This window comes from Equus asinus, chromosome 25 (genome assembly GCF_041296235.1).
Source record: "Equus asinus isolate D_3611 breed Donkey chromosome 25, EquAss-T2T_v2, whole genome shotgun sequence".
In the NCBI taxonomy this organism is placed as follows: domain Eukaryota; kingdom Metazoa; phylum Chordata; class Mammalia; order Perissodactyla; family Equidae; genus Equus; species Equus asinus.
In genome coordinates, this window is record NC_091814.1 from 23,663,224 (window position 1) to 23,680,666 (window position 17,443).

Consider the following 17,443-nt stretch of genomic DNA (forward strand, 5'->3'; position numbering starts at 1 on the left):
GATCTTATCAGGCGAAACTCCCTGCCTTTAATCCTGAGTTCCAGGTGCCACAATATCTCAGTTTCCTTGTTGTGTGAGCCTATAAGGCAGACGAAATAAGGAATTACTCTTCCTAGGACTCAGCAGTGGAAAGTTCTCCAAGGTTCGCCTTAGGTATTTCCCCTCACCCCCAACCCAACCACACGCACAATTACAATGTGCCCCGAGAGACTGGGTTCTACCACCCTCTAGTGGCCAGAGCGGAAAGGACCTTCCCACCCAATCAATCAGGACCTTCAAGCCTTTCACGGAATGACCGTCTGGAAGACACCTAGGGATAAACCAACAGCACATTTTATAAATGAGAAAGCTGAGGAGGCCTAGAGAAACAGTCACTTTGAGAGTCAGGAGTATAGTTGGGAGCAAAACCCCAAGGCCAGTTCTCCGTCAACTTTCACTCTGCCTATCGTCTCTCCTTCCTAGCTCATCCCTGGGGAGGTCAGTACGAATTAGAAACGCCGCCGAAGCCAAAGGACAAGGTCCCTCACCTCCCCCAGCAGAGCAACATCTGCACCTCAAACGTCATCATTCTAAAACAGTTCCCAGCTTAGAAGGGACCCTTCTGAGGAACTGGCTGTCATCGGACTTTGCGAGGTTAACAATCTTTCAGTATTTTTGTTGACCTCGCACAGCTCCTGCCTCCGGTGACAACATTTTACGATTCTGGTAGCTATCCAGGTCTCCTGTCTCCACGGTAACCGGTGCTTTGCGACCTGCAGTTTGCAGCGGTCGCGCGGCAGCCGCTGCAGTGGTTGCCGGGCGACGGTGGAGCGAAGCGGTGGCTTGAGGTGGGGACCGGGGCGGGCTTCCGCGAGGGGCGGTTCCCAGGGCGGCCTGCGGAAGGGGCGGGGCCTGGCCCCCGTGTAGGGGCGCGCCCCGGGTTGCCCGCCCCATGGCGGTGGCGGCGTCCCCCGGTGGGGCGGGGGCCTCGGGCTGGACCTGGCGGCCGGTGGCTCGGGACGCGCTTCTTGCCCGGGCCTTCCACTCCTGCACCGAACTGCGGGGACAGTTCTATCTGGTGGGGGGTATCCTAGCCGGAGGGGCGAGAGAGCCGAGCAGTGATACGGTGGTCTTCGATCCGGCTGCGGGCCAGGCGGTGCAGGTGGGAGTCTGTGGCGGCCTGAGGCGCAGCCATCACGACTCGGTGCCCGTGGGCGGGCGCTGGCTCTGCGTGGTGGGCGGCTGGGACGGGTCGCGGCGCGTGGCCACAGTGGCTGCCCTGGACACGGACCGCGGGGTGTGGGAGGCGTGGACCGCAGCCCCTGGCAACTGCCCCCCTGCCGGCCTCAGTAGTCACACTTGTACCCGCCTCTCCGACCGAGAGCTGCGGGTGGCAGGCCGGGAGGGAGGGACCCGAACTCAGCGTCGCTATGGAAGCATCTACACGTTAAGGCTGGACCCCAGCGCCCGCACCTATTGGTATGGCATCCCCTGCCCAAAACTTTTCACCCTCCCTTCATCTACATTCTGGAAAAGCAAAGGCTAAACAATTTCGCAGGCCATTTATCCACTTCGTCACCCTAGCATCCTCTTACCCTGGGAATCTACCATGTCTAAGATAGGTGAACTCTCTACCAATATTACCCTCCCTCTCATCTGACTTATCGCACTGTCCCATGCGTCCTCTCTAGCCTTGTTAGGGGAGCGAGGGAAGTAGGACAGCACTTACATTTTCCAGAAAACCCAACTCAGGCCTGAATTTCTGCATATCCACAGCTACAAGGAAGAAGGCTGCCACACAGTCTCACGCTCAGGTCATTGTGCTGCCCTGCTCCAAACTCCTGGGCCCCACGCAGGTCACCAGCTATTGCTTTTTGGGGGTTGCGACTCAGGGGAACCAGAAGTAGCTGGGCATTGGAGTCACGGGAAGATTAAGGTATGATCTACTCGCATCTTGCTTAAGGGTGGGAAGGGGGCTAAACTTGTGATGCCCAAATCCATCCAGACGATCCCTTCTTTCTCCCCCAAGGAGGAACCACCTGTTGCCCCCCGTTTGGTGGAACAGCTTGGAAGGCTTGTGAGCAGTGGGCAGGGGTCCCAGCAGGGGCCTCGGGGACTACGGCATCACTCATGTTCTGTGGTGGGGCCATTTGCTGTGCTGTTTGGTGGAGAAACTCTGACCAGAGCTAGAGACACCATCTGCAATGACCTCTACATCTATGATACCCGTGAGAGCCGGCTTAATGGTTGAGGAGGGGAAAAGGTGGGAAGATAGAAGACTATAGACAGAAAGAGAATGGAGTGATGGGGTAGAGAGGAGGAAGAATTAGTTGACAAGTGAAAGGAATATGCAGAATATTAAATTTTGATCAGGCCCACAAATCAAATGAGAAAATAAGAGCCCCACGGGTGCCGATGTGATACTACCTCAATAACTACCCTTTGCCCTTACCCAACAGGCAAGTCTCCTTCTCTGTGGTTCCACTTCCCCTGTGCAGACCATGGGCTGAAACGCGTGGGCCATCGGACCTGCCTTTGGAATGATCAGCTTTACCTGGTTGGGGGGTTTGGTGAGGATGGCAGGACAGCGAGTCCACAGGTTTGCATCCTGGACCTCTTTATCTAAAGAATGGTGCCAAGACACACTGCCAAGTCTCTATTTTCTTGCAAACTCATAAGGTATTATCACCAGAGCTATCTGCCTCATTTCAAATGCTTATTAAATTTCAGTCTGAGAGTTAACATTTGCCTTTGAATCTTTTTGGGGGAGGGCAATAAATAAGTAGACACATTTTTATTTGCAAGGTTAAGTAAAAAACCTGGGACCTCCTCTGATATTGTGAGCCATTAAACTGATGGAACCAAAACCCACAAATCATATTCTTTTCCTTGCTTCATGCAAATACCACCCCTAATATTGGGAGAAAGCTTCAGGCTAGAGCTAAGCATTCTGACCAAAACATTTAATTAACAAAAAAATATTACAATAGCAGAGAAAATAATAATAATAACAATAAAGAGAAATTAGAAGAAATGGGAGTCGGGGTAAAAAAAATGCAAAGGCCTTGGTCCCTAGGAGACCAACACTCCAGCTGAGCCGGCCTTAGCCCCAGCCCCTTCTGAGTTTTCCTTGGCTGCTGGCTTCTCGTCTTCCCCCATGAGACGAATGTTGTGCTTTTCCCGGAATTCATTTAGTTCTTTTCCCTTTGCCTGAAGCTGCTGTGTCAGTGTCTCAATGATCTTCTGTATCTAGAGGGCAAGCGACAGGGATTATGTAAGGATTTCAGGACTCCCTCCCCCAACCTGGTATGGACTACAGATGGGGGAAGTGAAGGACAGACGATACCTCCAACCTCACCCTTAACCAAGTATTAATAGTAGAGCCCAGACTAAAATTATTCCTTTGTCAAACACAATAGTTTATAACCTTTAGTGTACGTAAGAATCACCTGGGCTGCTTATTTTACTGCTAGTTCATGGGCCCCGTCCACAAAGGTTCTGAATCAGTGGGTCCAAGAAGCTGCATTTTAAATTAGTCCTCCAGGTGACTTGGATGCAAGTATCCAAGGACTACACCATGAGAAACACTGCTTTAAGCACCTCCCCTCCCCCAAATCAGCCAGTCACAGAGCCCATGGAAAGAGGCATACAGCCAGCAATACCTCTTGTCTAAGGAGTTAGGCTTAGCATAGCATAAAGAACATAAGCTAACAGACTATTTACGCTGTCTTCAACGTGAGTTCCTACGCAGACTTTCCTCCACCATATTCCCTAAATCCATGGCCTCCTTACCCCTTTGTTGCTCAGAGCTTCCATGCGGGGATTCTTGCTCACCTGCTCCTTGTTGTTCTCCAAGGCAGGCAGCACCTCTTTGACAGTCCGCTCCACCAGCACTCCTCCAACCATGCGGTAGCACTTGCGGGTTTCATCTACCTCCTTCAGCGTATCGATCACTAGGCTGGGGTAGCAGGACAAGGCAGGATCTGAGAGTTCAGTCCCACACTACTGCAACCCTCCCTTACAAAATGGCCCATCCAACTCTCCTGTTGTCTGCGTCTCCTGGCTTCCTCACCTGTGCTCATTCAACTCCATCTCCAGCTCAGCTGCTTTGGATGCCAGGCCCCGTTGTTCCTGCCGAAGGCGGTTGAAGCCAGCGATTACCTAAGAAAGTGAGAAAGAGATGAGGTGAGAGAGGGGACAGTGGAAATGGCAGAAAGTCAAGATATGACATAGGATGGCAGGCTTTACAAAGATGCAGTAGGTGGACACCTACAAGTTTGCAATTTCTAACTTACATCTGTCTGGAATTCCATTCACCCAACAGAGTGCCTTCTAGGTGGTGAGATACTTGCTAGGCCATCTTGCAGCTTAGTTTGGTGAGAAACAGGCATTTGTAATATAGGGATGGGTGTGGAGAGCTCCCGGAGCACCTACGGGGAGCTTAGACTTGCAGGTAAAGAGGGCTGTCAGGAAAGGTTTTGTAATAAGTAACTCTTGTTTGGGTCTGCCCAGCATCCCTCCATTGGGGAACTGCCCCTCCTTAACTCAGTAGCGTTCTTGTGGAGCGACTAATCACAGGACCCTTGCTCCTGGACCACAGGGGCGGTGACCTATTCTGTACTATAGTCTTTCTACAGGAACTGAATTTTGGGTAGAGATAAACAGGTACAGAGAAGGTGGTTGGAGGTAAGATGCCTAGTCGTCCTATAGAGACAATCCTCCATTCCTATTGCTGAAATCCCCAAAGCTACCCCAGTTCTTGAACTTTGTGTGGCCTAGTTATTTTTCTTTTCATTGTGTTCAATTCTGTGACCTACCGACTATCCTTCTAAAACACTCCTTTAAAAAAATAATAAGTTGCCCAGAGTCAGTTTCTATAGCCTATAAAACCTAACTGATAGAGCCTCTCTCAGAGATAATGCTTTAAATGAAGACTGAAGGATGAAAAACTGGGGGCAGGCGAGTGGTGTGCAAGAGGCACAAGAAATAACATATGTTGGGGCCGGCCCCGTGGCTGAGTGGTTAAGTTCACGCGCTCTGCTTCGGTGGTCTAGGGTTTCGCCAGATCGAACCCTGGGTGCGGACATGGCACCACTCATCAAGCCATGCCGAGGCAGCATCCCACATGCCACAACTAGAAGGACCCACAACTAAAAATACACAACTATGTACCGGGGGGCTTTGGGGAGAAAAATAAAAATAAAATCTTTAAGAAATAACATATGTAAAGGCCCAGAGAAGTGATTACTACCAGCTTCTTGTTCCCCAGAAACTGAGCAGAGAACACCGTGTGAAAACCAGACTGGGTACAAATATGACCACCACCATCACTTCCAGTGTAAGGCCCTGATGACTGTATTTGGAAAGAAGTATCAGATGAAAGGTAGGAGATATAATGAGGAAAGAAAATTGGGGGGTAGGGGGTTGGGGGTAAAAAGGAAAGAAAAACATAAGGCTCAGAGACGAAAGACCAAGTTTCAAGTTTTGTCTCTGCCACATATTGGCTTTATGGCCTTGGACAGACATTTAACCGTATGGTTCTCAACCCTGGCTACATGTTAGAATCACCAAGGGAGCATTTTGAACACAAATAGTGGAGCCTCAGAACAATTACATGCTCACTGGAGTGAGGGCCAGGCCTCAGATTTTTTCTCACCTGTGAAAAGCAGATAACGATACCTACTTCATAGGGCTGTTGTATCACTTGAACTAATTAGTGTGAAACAGCTTTGTAAGGAGTGAAGTACATTAATTACTATCATGGCCTTCTCTCCAAACCCAGAAGTGCCCCTTTGGACCCTCCTGGTCAGCTGAGAGCAGTGGGCCCATCCATCCAAACCAGGCCAAATCTCTCACTCTCATTTACATCATCTCCAGTCTCACTGCCATTGACGACTAACCACCTCATCTTTACCAGGGTCCCTTATCTCTAGCTCTCTCTCTGCAAGGTTCATATATAGCTAATATAACCCAAATGGCTGATGTGTACCACCCCGATATCCATTCTACAGCCCAATAAACCAAAGAATAAACTTGGCTAGGAACTTCTCATTCTAGCAACTTGCTTCCTTCTCCCATCCATCATCTTTTCAACCTACTTTCACCTACTCATTTCAACAAATGCCTTGGGAATCTCACCCACTCATTTCCACAAATGCCTCGGAAATCTCAGTCATCTACAGGCTGTTTTTCTTTCACGTTCATTGCCTATACCAAAGCTATTCCATTTATAGTTAGCTTTTTCTCCACTGTCAATGTTACTGATCAAAATAATTTCATCTGAGAAAATTCCATGAATAAACCAGATTCTAGATGTTCTTCTAGAGCCCAGATGACCCACTCACTCTCTGGATGTATGTTATTAAATACGTCAGTGAGATGAGTTTAACTGTCTAAAATTTCTGAGGCCTGAACTTATTTTCCTTAGTAATTAGTAGGAATCTACTTTTCAACCACCAATTTAACACAACTAAAGGCAAAAAGAGATTTTCTTTAAATTCCAACTTTTCTTCAAACATTCTTGCTAATTAACAACCCCTATTTCCTCTTAGTTTGGTTTAGGAACTTTTAATCAAATACCAAACTAAAATAAATCTAGTGAAATGTATGAACTATCCACAGTTATCATGGAAAATTTCAGCCACTCATGCACTTAAAGGAAATGAAATCTCTTAGCAGCTAACTGCAACCTAACTAAGTTAAATGCAAAATAATCTGATATTAACACCTGTCATGTCTGAAGTCTGCCAGGTAATAAAGACAAAGAGGCTGTGATCTATTCCCACATTTTTCCTCTTAAAATACAACTTTTCTAATGGTCTTCTCCCCCACAGCTAGACCCAACTTTCTTTCCCTTTCCCTTATTCCTTGTTCTCCTAAAGTTGTCTGGCGTGAGCACGGATGGCCAGACAGTGTTGATTCTCTCAGCCCCTATTAAATCATCATCTTACATGTAAACATCCCTATTGAAAAAGAATTCAACTAGATTAAAATACCAACTATTTACCCTATTCGAAAGTAACTTCAATCCGTGCAACTTATACAGAGCTCTTTACATTCTCATAAATGGCATATACAAACAATTTTATACAGGACATTTTTTTTCCAGCTTTATTGAGATATATAATTGACATAAGACATTGTATAAGTTTAAGGTATACAATGTTACAATTTGATATATGTATAAAGTGCAAAATGATTACCACAATAAAGTTAGTTAACACATCCAGCACCTCACAGTTAACTGTTTTTTTTGTGGGGAGAACTTTTAAGATCTATTCTCTTGGCAACTTTCAAGTATACAACACAGTATTGTTAACTATACTCACCATGATGTACATTAGGTCCCCAGGGCTTATTCATCTTATAACTGCAAGATTGTACCCTTTGACCACCATCACTCATCCCCCCCACCCCTGCCCAAGCAACCACCAATCTACTCTCTGTTTCTATGAGTCCAGTTTTTAGAGTCCATATATAAATGAGAGAATATAGTATTTGTCTTTCTCTCACTTATTTTCACTTAACATAATGCCCTCAAGGCTCATCCAGGTTGTCACAAGTGGCAAGATTTCCTCTTCTATGGCTGAATAATATTCCTGTGTGTGTGTGTGTGTGTGTGTGTGTGTCACATTTGCTTTATCAATTCATCTGCAAGACATGGTTTTCTTTCTTTCTTTGCTGAGGAAGATTAGCCCTGAGCTAACATCTATGCCAATCTTCCTCCACTTTCTATGTGGGTGACCACCTCAGCATGGCTGACGAGTGGTATAGGTCCACACCTGGGATCCAAACCTGTGCACCCAGGCCAATGAAGTGGAGCACGCTGAACTGAACCACTATGCCACAGGGCTGGCCCCAGTTTTCTTATTTTTAAGGCTATAATATTCATACGCTATTCATATATTTTTTAAAACTGTCTAACTATTCCTCTGTTATTGGGACATTTAGGCTGTTTCCAACTTTTCTGTAATAAATAGCACTGATTTTTAGTATCTGGAAGAACAGTACAAAAATGATAGCCATATTTCTTGAATCATATTTTCAAAAGTGAGATTAATGAGTCAAAGTTTATTATTATAGCTTCTATTGCAGGTTGCTATAAAGCTCTCCAAGATGACCAGATGAATTTACAGTGCTACCAGCAATGTCATGATTGTACCTGTTTCCCCAGAGCCCTAATGACAGCTTTTATTATTTTTGTTAATTTAATCATTTTTAGAGTTGGGAGAGATCTTAACTCCAGAAACCTTGGAATCATTCTTGACTCACTATCCACATCCAATTAATCTTTAAGTCACATCTGCTAAATACCTCAAACCACCCACTTCTATCTCACTCTCCTTTCTCCCCTTTACTATTATGTCCTCCTAGCTGAGGTCCACACTGCCTCCAGATCTGCCTCCTTCAATCCATTCCCAACACTGTGGCACAAGTGACTTAAAACTGAAATCTAACCATATTATTCCTATGCCTGAAACTTCAGTGGTTCCTACCGTTCACATAAGGATAAAATCCAAACTCAACACAGCAGAACAAAGTCCTGTAAAGACCTGGTCCCTGATGACTTCTCCCGATCAGGCCTTCCCTCCACCTCTTACTCTCAGCACTCCTGCTGTCTTAAACCACTTATAATTCCCCTAATCATCATGCATTTGCATACAATCTTCATGCCACCCAGTACACTTTTCCAAACCTCTCTCATTCCATTCTTCTCTGCCTAACTCTATTTCCTTCCTCAGGTTTCAACTCAGATTCTTCTAGAAAGCAGTTCTAGCCATCCCCTACTCCCATATGTTATCCCCTTCTATGTGCTCACATATAAATGCCTAGCAATTCCTTAAATTTTTTGATAGAAAATCTTTTCTACTTATATTGTGTTCCTTATTTTCCATCATGCAGCCTGCCTTCTAATCTTTGAAAATTTTAAATATGCAAATACAACCTCTTTTTAAATACCTGTTTCTTTCATAGTCCTACAATAATCTGCCTTTCTTCCATAGTTTGTATAGTAAAGGAACACTTTATGTGCCAGGCACTGTGTTAGACTCTATCTCATTTAATTCTAAAACAAACAAACATTATTATAAGACACGTCACTTCATTTTATACATTGGGAGACCAAGGCTGGTTGTGGGGTTGGGGAGTAAAATAACAGTGAACTGCAGCACTGGTAATGGTACCCAGGTTTGTCTAACTCTAAGAATCCACTTCTATTGATGTCTTACTCATGGCTGTCATAGATAATCTCTTATAAAAGTCAAACTGTTTCCATTTGACTTATTTTCCTGTTTTCTTCCTTTTTTGTTTAATCTATACCATATAGTTTGGATAACTTCAGGAAAAATCTACAATTATTACCTTGATCCCCAAAACGTCCTTTGGCCTTCTTACCTACATGATATTTACTCTTATTGGGTTCAATGGAAGAATAGAAGAGGTAGAGAATTATGATAGGATGCATCTGGAAAAAGACTTTCTGGGGTATTGCTCCACTTAAATATCTTCTTTTCAGCTCAGTGCCCCCTTTCTGACAAACATACTCCACTCTAAAATCTTTGACCTTACTACTCCATCCAGTATTCCATCAAACAATGGTTCTCATCCCTTTTCTTCATCAAATGTTTTTAGGACTGAGCTATACTCTCTGCCTCTGCTTCCTTACCTCTCATTGACTCCCAACCCACTTTAAATTCCCTTCTAATTGTCTTCTGTCTATACCAGTTATTAAACTATTATTAGTTATTAAACTATTTCTCAAGGATCATGAATGGCCTCCTACCTAATTGCATAATCCAACGAGCTTTTCTCAATCTTTAATCTACTTCTTTTTTTTTTTTCTAAAGATTTTTTATTTTTTTCCTTTTTCTCCCCAAAGCCCCCTGGTACATAGTTGTATATTCTTAGTTGTGGTCCTTCCAGTTGTGGCATGTGGGATGCCGCCTCAGCGTGGTTTGATGAGCAGTGCCATGTCTGCACCCAGGATTCGAACTGACGAAACACTGGGCCTCCTACAGCGGAGCACACGAACTTAACCACTCGGCCAGGGGGCCAGCCCCTAATCTACTTCTTGAAATATTCTTCCTTTAAGTAGCAACATGGTATGGGGGAAAGAGCCCAAACTTTAGAGTCTGACCTGGGTTCAAACCCTAGTTTTGCCATTTACCTGCTATATAATTGAGTTATTTAACTTCTCTTGGTTTCTTCATTTATGAAATGGAGCTAATATACCATAGAGAGGGTTTCTCGACATCAGCACCACTGATATTTTGGGCTGGATAATTCTTTGTTGTGGGGGGCTGTTCCTGTGCATCACAGGATGTTTAGCAACATCCCTGGCTTCTACCCACTAAAAGCCAGTAACAACTCCTACTTGTGACAACCAAAGTGTCTCCAGGCATTGCCAAATGTTTCCTAGGGGGCAAAACCACACCAGGCTGAGAACCACTGCCACAGGGTAACAATGAGAACTAAAGTGAGATAATATGTCAAGTGCTTGATACAGTGTAGGTCCTCTACCCTCCTTTAGTTTCCAGGACCCTTCAGTTCTCTGGTTCTCTTAACCCTTTCAACTCTCCTTTCTCTTTTCTGGAAGTTTTTCCTCTCACCTCTACAGTGGAGACAGGATCTAAGATTCTGTTCATAGTATTTCTCCCTTTACTACCTACACTATTTCAATTGGTATTCTTAGCTATTTCTATGGTTTCAACAATTGCCTTTATTCTAATTGCCTGCAAACCCAAACCTCCTCAGAAATTCTAAACCCAATTTCCAAGTTAGAGGAAGGAGCTTCAGAGTCAGACAGAAATGGCTTCAAAGTCTGACCATGAGCAAGTTACTTCTTTTTTGACTCTAAGTTTCTTTACCAATAAAGTAGAGATAATATCTGTCTCATAGGATGTTGTGAGGATTAATTAATTACATCAAGGGCTTAGGATAACATCCAGCATTTAACAAGCTGTCAATAAATAAATAGTAGCTGCTATTACTACAGAACATTTCCACGTAAATGTCCTATAGATACCTTAAATTCAGGACATTCAAAGCTGAACTGATCATCTTTTACCTTGTTTTAACTGTTCCTCTTCTTGTCTCCCCTATTTCTGCTAATGACACCACTTTAGCCCCCCGGTAGGAAACCCTGGTTTCATCTTTGAACACATCCTTATCCCATCAACTACCAAACTGACTGCATCAGCAATTTTTCTTAGGCTCACTGACATCACCCTAGTTCAGGCCTTCATTACCTCTTGTCTGAGCTACTGCAATAGTCTTCTAAATTATCTCCCTATTTTTGGACTCTCCAAATCCATCCTATACACTGCTGCTAATTTAATTTTCCTAACACTTGGATGACACAGAAAAGTGTTCATGATATATTATTAGCTTTAAAAAGATTACACAACAGTACATACCGTATAATACTAATTTTATAAAATATATAAATATACAAAATACACATGTCCTCTGTTTCCATCTACACACACACACACACACACACAAACATAAACGAGGGGGGAACCTCTCAAACGATATACTATCTCTGGATACTACTAGTACCATCATGGCTAATTTATTTCTTTTGTTTTTTACTTTTTATTTTGTACTTTTTCCTGGGTATTCCATATTGTCTACAATGAACACGTATTATTGTATGTAATGGGGAAAAAATCCATAGTATGATATATATCCTTCTGTGACTCCCTCACTGCTTACATTAAAAAGTCCTAAATTCTCTGCTATACAAAGACTCAGCTTGCTTTAAGGACCATATCTTTCTGACTTACACCTCATGATTTAGCTAAACAAATTTAACAGTCACTGCACTTCGTGTCAAGGTAAGCTTTCCCTGGCTCTCCTCTTCCTACCCTATTCCCTACATTCTATTTCCATTGCCGCCTGTTCAAATCTATCCAATCCTCAGGCTCAGCCCAAATATCTCTAATATGATCATAGTATAAGTGGAAAAAATAGGTCTGATCCTCAAGTCCCTCAATTAAAAGCCCTGCTCTTCCAGTTACTGACTTTAGGTAAATTAACTAAAGCCTCTGAAACTCAAATGTCCTTATCTATAAAGGGAGGACAACACAACCTACTTCAAATGGCAGTAATTAAATAACAGAAGATAAAACAAGTAAAGTGCCTAGCACAATGTGTTACTCACTTCCATCTTATTTATAAGGGACATATGTGGCTCAAATTTGCAGCAGTGATAAATCTTGTATTTTTATCCAGTGTTCTCTCTGGAACACAAACACAAAGGCCAGAGAATGTTAAGCAAGGAACAGCCTCAGAACTCAATTATCACATCTCCTCAGTCTCTCTGAGGGCTCTCTTCCTTTAACCCCTTAAATATTGGTTCCACCCTCGTTCTGCTTCTTTTTTCACTTTCTGTACAAATCCTAGATGATTTCCTCCACAACCAGGGTTTCATCTACCAGCAATAAACTCATAAATCTCTAATCTGTATCTCCAACTCAGATTTCTTTCTGTAACTCAAGATTTATAAATCAAACTGCCTACCAAGGTCTCTACCTGGATGTCCCACAAGAAATCCTAACTCAAAATCCTAAAATAAACTTATTTTCCCCCTAAACTTGCCCATATTCCTACATTCCCTATGACACCAGCATCTATCAAAGACAAAAACCTGCGAGATCCTAGATTCCTCTTTTATCTGTTTTTCTCCAGATTTAAGTCTTGTAGTCCATCCTAAACTTTACATCCACCTGTGGCCCAAACATGTCAGGCAGTTTCACGCCTTGGTGCTTTTAAACACATTATTCTCTCCAGCTAGAAAATCCTTCACTTCCCTCTTTGCTTGACTAACTTCTCTTATCCTTGAGAATTGAGCTGAAGGATTATTTCCTCTAGAAAACAAACTAACTAGCCTTTATTAAACACATAGTATATTCCAGTCACCGTGCAACACACTGTGCATGCATTGTCTTGTCTAATAATCAAATGCAGTGATGAGGTAGGTACCATTACGCTTTTACAGGAGGGGAAGGCCAAAACAAATAACCCACAGGAGGTCATCTGTAGATAGTAAACAGGAGAAATGTGATTCAAACACAGGTCTGTCCGACCCCAGTGAACCTATGCTCTTGGCCACCCCACTATACCACAGGTTTCTTTCCCATCTATGCCCCAAATCTCATAAGCTCGGGCTTAGTTAAGCGCTCCTCCTTTAGCTGCCATAAAAGGGCCTGTGTGTAACACTATACAGCTTATTGTTTGCTTTGTCTTTTCTCAAATGAGTCTGTGAGCCAACTTGAAAACAAAGTCTATTTCATTTATCTATTTCCCTGTACCCACCAGAGTGCCTGGCACATGGTAGACCCTCAAAAAGTATTAGGTTCCTTCTCACTTCTCTTTTTTCCCTTAAGTCAGAAACTCTCTCTTCTCCCTCCCCCAAATCCCACAGCACTTTATAACTCTCTTAGGACACTTATCTTCTGCCTCATATTAGCACTTTGTATGTCTTATTTTCCCCACCAGACTATGAGCTCTTTGATTGCATAGGTCAGTGTGAAAAATCTTTATGCAGATACCTTTGCCCGTAATAACCGTCACAACTGGTAAATGAAACTGTAACTAAAAGAGCTGTTGTTCAACTGTTTTTCTTTCTATTACGTAGATTTCTTCCCACCTCTATTAAACACTAGCCCCACTATTAGCAAACCATGGTTTCCCAAGCCACAAAGGGCTTTCTAATTAATTTATCAAACATTTCTCGATGCTAGGCACTGGGGGAAATGCAAACTCGGGTGTAAAAAATTAAAAAAGGGTGTCTGGTCTCTAAAGAAATTCAATCTAATAATGACTCCCAAATCAAAATAGTATGGAACACTAGACAGATCGAGTATGTGAGTCACGTGGCTCTGCAGAGTGCCCGCGATTGTCAACGTGGTTTCAGGGTCACGTAGCAAACTACACGACCAGCCCGCTGACTAATACTCTGAGATTCGTTACGAGCTGCCTCGCCCAGCCATTCATACCCTGTGTGAGGGTGTGGAGAGGTGGAGAAAGCGACCACCCATCTCCCCTCAGACCTGTGCATCCTCCCAGACCCTGCATCTTGGGGCTTTGCTCTCCCCGACGCTCAGCCACCACCCCAAGGGGGGCGTGGCTTTCGCCTACCAACCAGCCTACTCTCTCCCCGGGGGTTCGGCTAGCTTCTCCAAGGACCCTCCCCTCTCTGGGCGGCCACGCAAATGTGGGACTGGAGTCAAGGCCTGCACCAGCCCCGGACTCCCCGCTCTTCTTGCATCGACTCCGGACCCAGCCGGGTTGGCCTCCTTCGCGTTCTCCGCGCCTCACCTGCTCTGCAGACACCGCCCCCTTCCCGGCGCCGCTCCCGCTGCTCTTGCCGGCGCGACCGCTGCTCTCCGCCATCTTCGCCGCCTGCTGGGCTTCCGGCCTGCGCAGCTCAGCCCCCGCCTTGCGTCACGTCCGGTCTCGGAGTTACCGCCCACTCGCCCCGGGCCTCTGCTTCCAGGCCGCTTTTCGGTTCGGATCCTGCGGATGGTTTTGGCTGTCCCTTCATGTAGGACCTACTCCCTATCCCGCTGGCCGCGGTGAATTCCGCCTGTGGTGCTTTAACTTGTGCAACAGAGACGCTACCCCTGAGAGGCGGGGAAGGACGGGTTAACTAGAGAGTGGGGGAGCGGCTTGGGATTCGGGTGCCAGTGTCCCCTGCCCACCATGGGGTGGTGGGGAACGAGGGTGAACTTCCCCTCAGAGATTGTGGTCTAAGGAGGGAAATATGCTTTGAGTCAGTAAAGCTGTGCAAGTGCAGGGTCAAGAAGAGAGGCTGGGAAAACCAAGGAAGTTTCTCGGAGATGACTTTTGAACTGCAGAAACGTTTGGCAGAGGAACGGGGCTTCAGGCTAATGTAAGATCACTAGAAGTCGCGGTATTCAGGTGCCCAGCAGACCCCCTTCCTCCATCTTCCCACTTTATGATCTCTCCCTGTAGCCCACAATTATTTATAGTAAAGAGTGTTTTGAAGACTTGGGGTTTTTACTGGCAGGGCCCTGATTTAGCCTCACAGTATGAAAAGAGAAGTCAGAAAATCGGAGAGATTTTTTACTTGAAGGAGGGGTTGGTTTCCTGATTTCTCATCTTCCTCAGGCTGGGCTTCATCATCAGGCCTCCTCACCAGTTCCTGTCCCTTCTTTTGTGTCCTGGCCTCCGGATACCTCCTCTTTCAGTACTTTGTGCTCAGCCCAGGTAACGTGTTTTGTTGTGTCCTCAATGCCTGGTGCATAGTGGATGCTCAGTAAATGTTTTTTAAATGAATGAATGGTGGGAAACACTGGGGTACCAAACATCCACAGAACATTTGATTGGTGGGTCATTCTGCCTTGTAAGAGCAGAATCAAAGGGAAGTCCAGCCTTCCTGCCTCCCCATTTGAGCCCCTCATCATCAAACTTGGATTTCCACATGCTCGGAAATCTGAGTCCTGCTTATGCCATTCACAGACCCAGAACCATGGCTGTCTCCTCTTCCTCCTGGGAACTGCCCCTTGTGGCTGTGTGCCAGGTAACATCAACACCAGACAAACAGCAGAACTTTAAAACATGTGCTGAGCTGGTTCGAGAGGCTGCCAGACTGGGCGCTTGCCTGGCTTTTCTGCCTGAGGCATTTGACTTCATTGCACGAGACCCTGCAGAGACGCTACGCCTGTCTGAGCCACTGGATGGGAACCTTTTGGGAGAATATACCCAGCTTGCCAGGTATCAGGGAAAGTGGGAGGGAGAAGTAGTTTCTTTGTTGGGCAGTGTCCCTGGATTGCCAGATATGAGGGTGGAGCCTTGAGAAGAGTTGTCAGTGTCCCCTCCCCCCAGGGAATGTGGACTCTGGCTGTCCTTGGGTGGTTTCCATGAGCGTGGCCAAGACTGGGAGCAGACTCAGAAAATCTACAATTGTCATGTGCTTCTGAACAGCAAGGGTGAGACTTCATAACTCTTTAGCCTGCCTCTTCCCAGGCTTTTCTGCCTAAACTAAGATTCTCCAGAAATCTATTTTGTTTCTGTTTCCTTGGCCAAGGGTTTTAGGGGTGTTTGTACTTCTGTCGTAGCCTATAAACTATTTCCTCCTTGGGAGGAGAGGAACTAAGCTGGGCTTCTAGAACACCAGCACTGAGTAGTCCTTCTCCCTGTTATTTTAGGATCAGTAGTGGCCACTTACAGGAAGACACACCTGTGTGACGTCGAGATTCCAGGGCAGGAGCCTATGCGTGAAAGCAATTCTACCCTGCCTGGGCCCAGTCTCGAGTCACCTGTCAGCACACCAGCAGGCAAGGTGGGAGTTGTGAAAGGATGAAAGTGGGAGAACAACAAGAGGGAGGGGATTTAGAAATACTTTGACGTGGTAGTAGATGATAGAAAGCCCTAAGGAATAGGTAGCGGGGGTATAACTAGATGCTGTGACACACAGGATTAGGGGGCTAAGTAGGCTGATTTTCTTTCCAGGTTGGTCTCGCTATCTGCTATGACATGCGGTTCCCCGAACTCTCTCTGGCATTGGCTCAGGCTGGAGCAGAAATACTTACCTACCCTTCAGCTTTTGGATCTATAACAGGCCCAGCCCACTGGGAGGTAAGAGGACACCTCTTCAAAACATAAAGGCCTTTTCTTAACCGCATTCTCCTCCCTTGGCCCTACCAGTTGATTTTCTTCCCCTTCTCACCTAGTGAGAGAACTCATTCTCCAGATTGTTGCCTAACTCATATGTTAAAGAATAGCTCAATAAATCATTCGTAAGCACTTATCAGAATGGTCCCAATGGGTAGATTGGCCTGTAAAGTCCATTGCCTATCACTTCCCCACGACCACCTACACGTACTTAAGTGAACACATATCTCATCCCCAGGTATTGCTGCGGGCACGAGCCATTGAAACCCAGTGCTATGTAGTGGCAGCAGCACAGTATGGATGCCACCATGAGAAGAGAGCAAGTTATGGCCACAGCATGGTGGTGGATCCCTGGGGAACAGTGGTGGCCCGCTGCTCTGAGGGACCAGGCCTCTGCCTTGCCCGAATTGACCTCAATTATCTGCGACAGTTGCGCCAACACCTGCCTGTATTCCAGCACCGCAGGCCTGATCTCTATGGCAATCTGGGTCACCCACTGTCTTAAGACTTTTGACTTCTGTGAGTTGAGACCCCCATTGTGAGCTGGCGTTGCTGAGACTTGTTGGCAGGACCCAGGCGCAGCTCCCCTCACTTGGGGAACCTCGACTCTCTTGATGGAACACAGGCTCAGCTTCTTGGGAAAGAAGAAACTTTCACCTGAGCTCAGATTTCAGTTTCAGAAAGGTGGAATTTTATGTAGTTACCGTTTATTTCACGAAAACTGAAGTTATGCTGAGGGCTGAGCAGCACTGGCATTGAAAAAATATAATAATCATAAAGTCTGTGTCTGGTCATCTCCTTTGGGAGCTGAAAGGGAGGTGGT

The 17,443-nt window shown here is 45.4% G+C and overlaps 3 protein-coding genes across 6 annotated transcripts; 2 read left to right on the plus strand and 1 right to left on the minus strand.

The window, feature by feature from the left end:
- The first annotated feature begins 846 nt into the window (after positions 1 to 846).
- On the plus strand, positions 847 to 2,721 carry KLHDC9 (kelch domain containing 9). Its single transcript, XM_014835497.3, has 4 exons — positions 847 to 1,458; positions 1,756 to 1,915; positions 2,009 to 2,207; positions 2,439 to 2,721. The coding sequence occupies exons 1-4, from the start codon at positions 932 to 934 to the stop codon at positions 2,603 to 2,605; spliced, it is 1,053 nt and encodes a 350-aa protein (XP_014690983.1). The 5' UTR covers positions 847 to 931; the 3' UTR covers positions 2,606 to 2,721.
- Positions 2,722 to 2,921: 200 nt separating this feature from the next.
- Positions 2,922 to 14,437, minus strand: PFDN2 (prefoldin subunit 2). Of its 2 annotated transcripts, none has more exons than XM_014835504.2 (4): positions 14,302 to 14,437; positions 4,052 to 4,140; positions 3,814 to 3,937; positions 2,922 to 3,228 (listed from the first exon to the last, which is right to left on the minus strand). In XM_014835504.2, the coding sequence occupies exons 1-4, from the start codon at positions 14,374 to 14,376 to the stop codon at positions 3,052 to 3,054; spliced, it is 465 nt and encodes a 154-aa protein (XP_014690990.1). In that variant the 5' UTR covers positions 14,377 to 14,437; the 3' UTR covers positions 2,922 to 3,051. The 2 variants fall into 2 exon arrangements, with proteins under 2 accessions (XP_014690990.1, XP_070354212.1); XM_070498111.1 differs by lacking the exon at positions 14,302 to 14,437 and adding an exon at positions 12,143 to 12,165.
- NIT1 (nitrilase 1) lies at positions 14,364 to 17,404 on the plus strand. 3 transcript variants are annotated; one of them, XM_044757678.2, is made up of 7 exons: positions 14,364 to 14,490; positions 15,115 to 15,213; positions 15,466 to 15,720; positions 15,832 to 15,935; positions 16,155 to 16,288; positions 16,459 to 16,584; positions 16,859 to 17,404. In XM_044757678.2, exons 3-7 carry the CDS (start codon positions 15,476 to 15,478, stop codon positions 17,123 to 17,125), a joined length of 876 nt encoding a protein of 291 aa, XP_044613613.1. In that variant the 5' UTR covers positions 14,364 to 14,490; positions 15,115 to 15,213; positions 15,466 to 15,475; the 3' UTR covers positions 17,126 to 17,404. The 3 variants fall into 3 exon arrangements, with proteins under 3 accessions (XP_044613613.1, XP_014690986.1, XP_014690985.1); XM_014835500.3 differs by having other exon boundaries at positions 14,409 to 14,558; XM_014835499.3 differs by having other exon boundaries at positions 14,442 to 14,875.
- Positions 17,405 to 17,443: the final 39 nt, after the last annotated feature.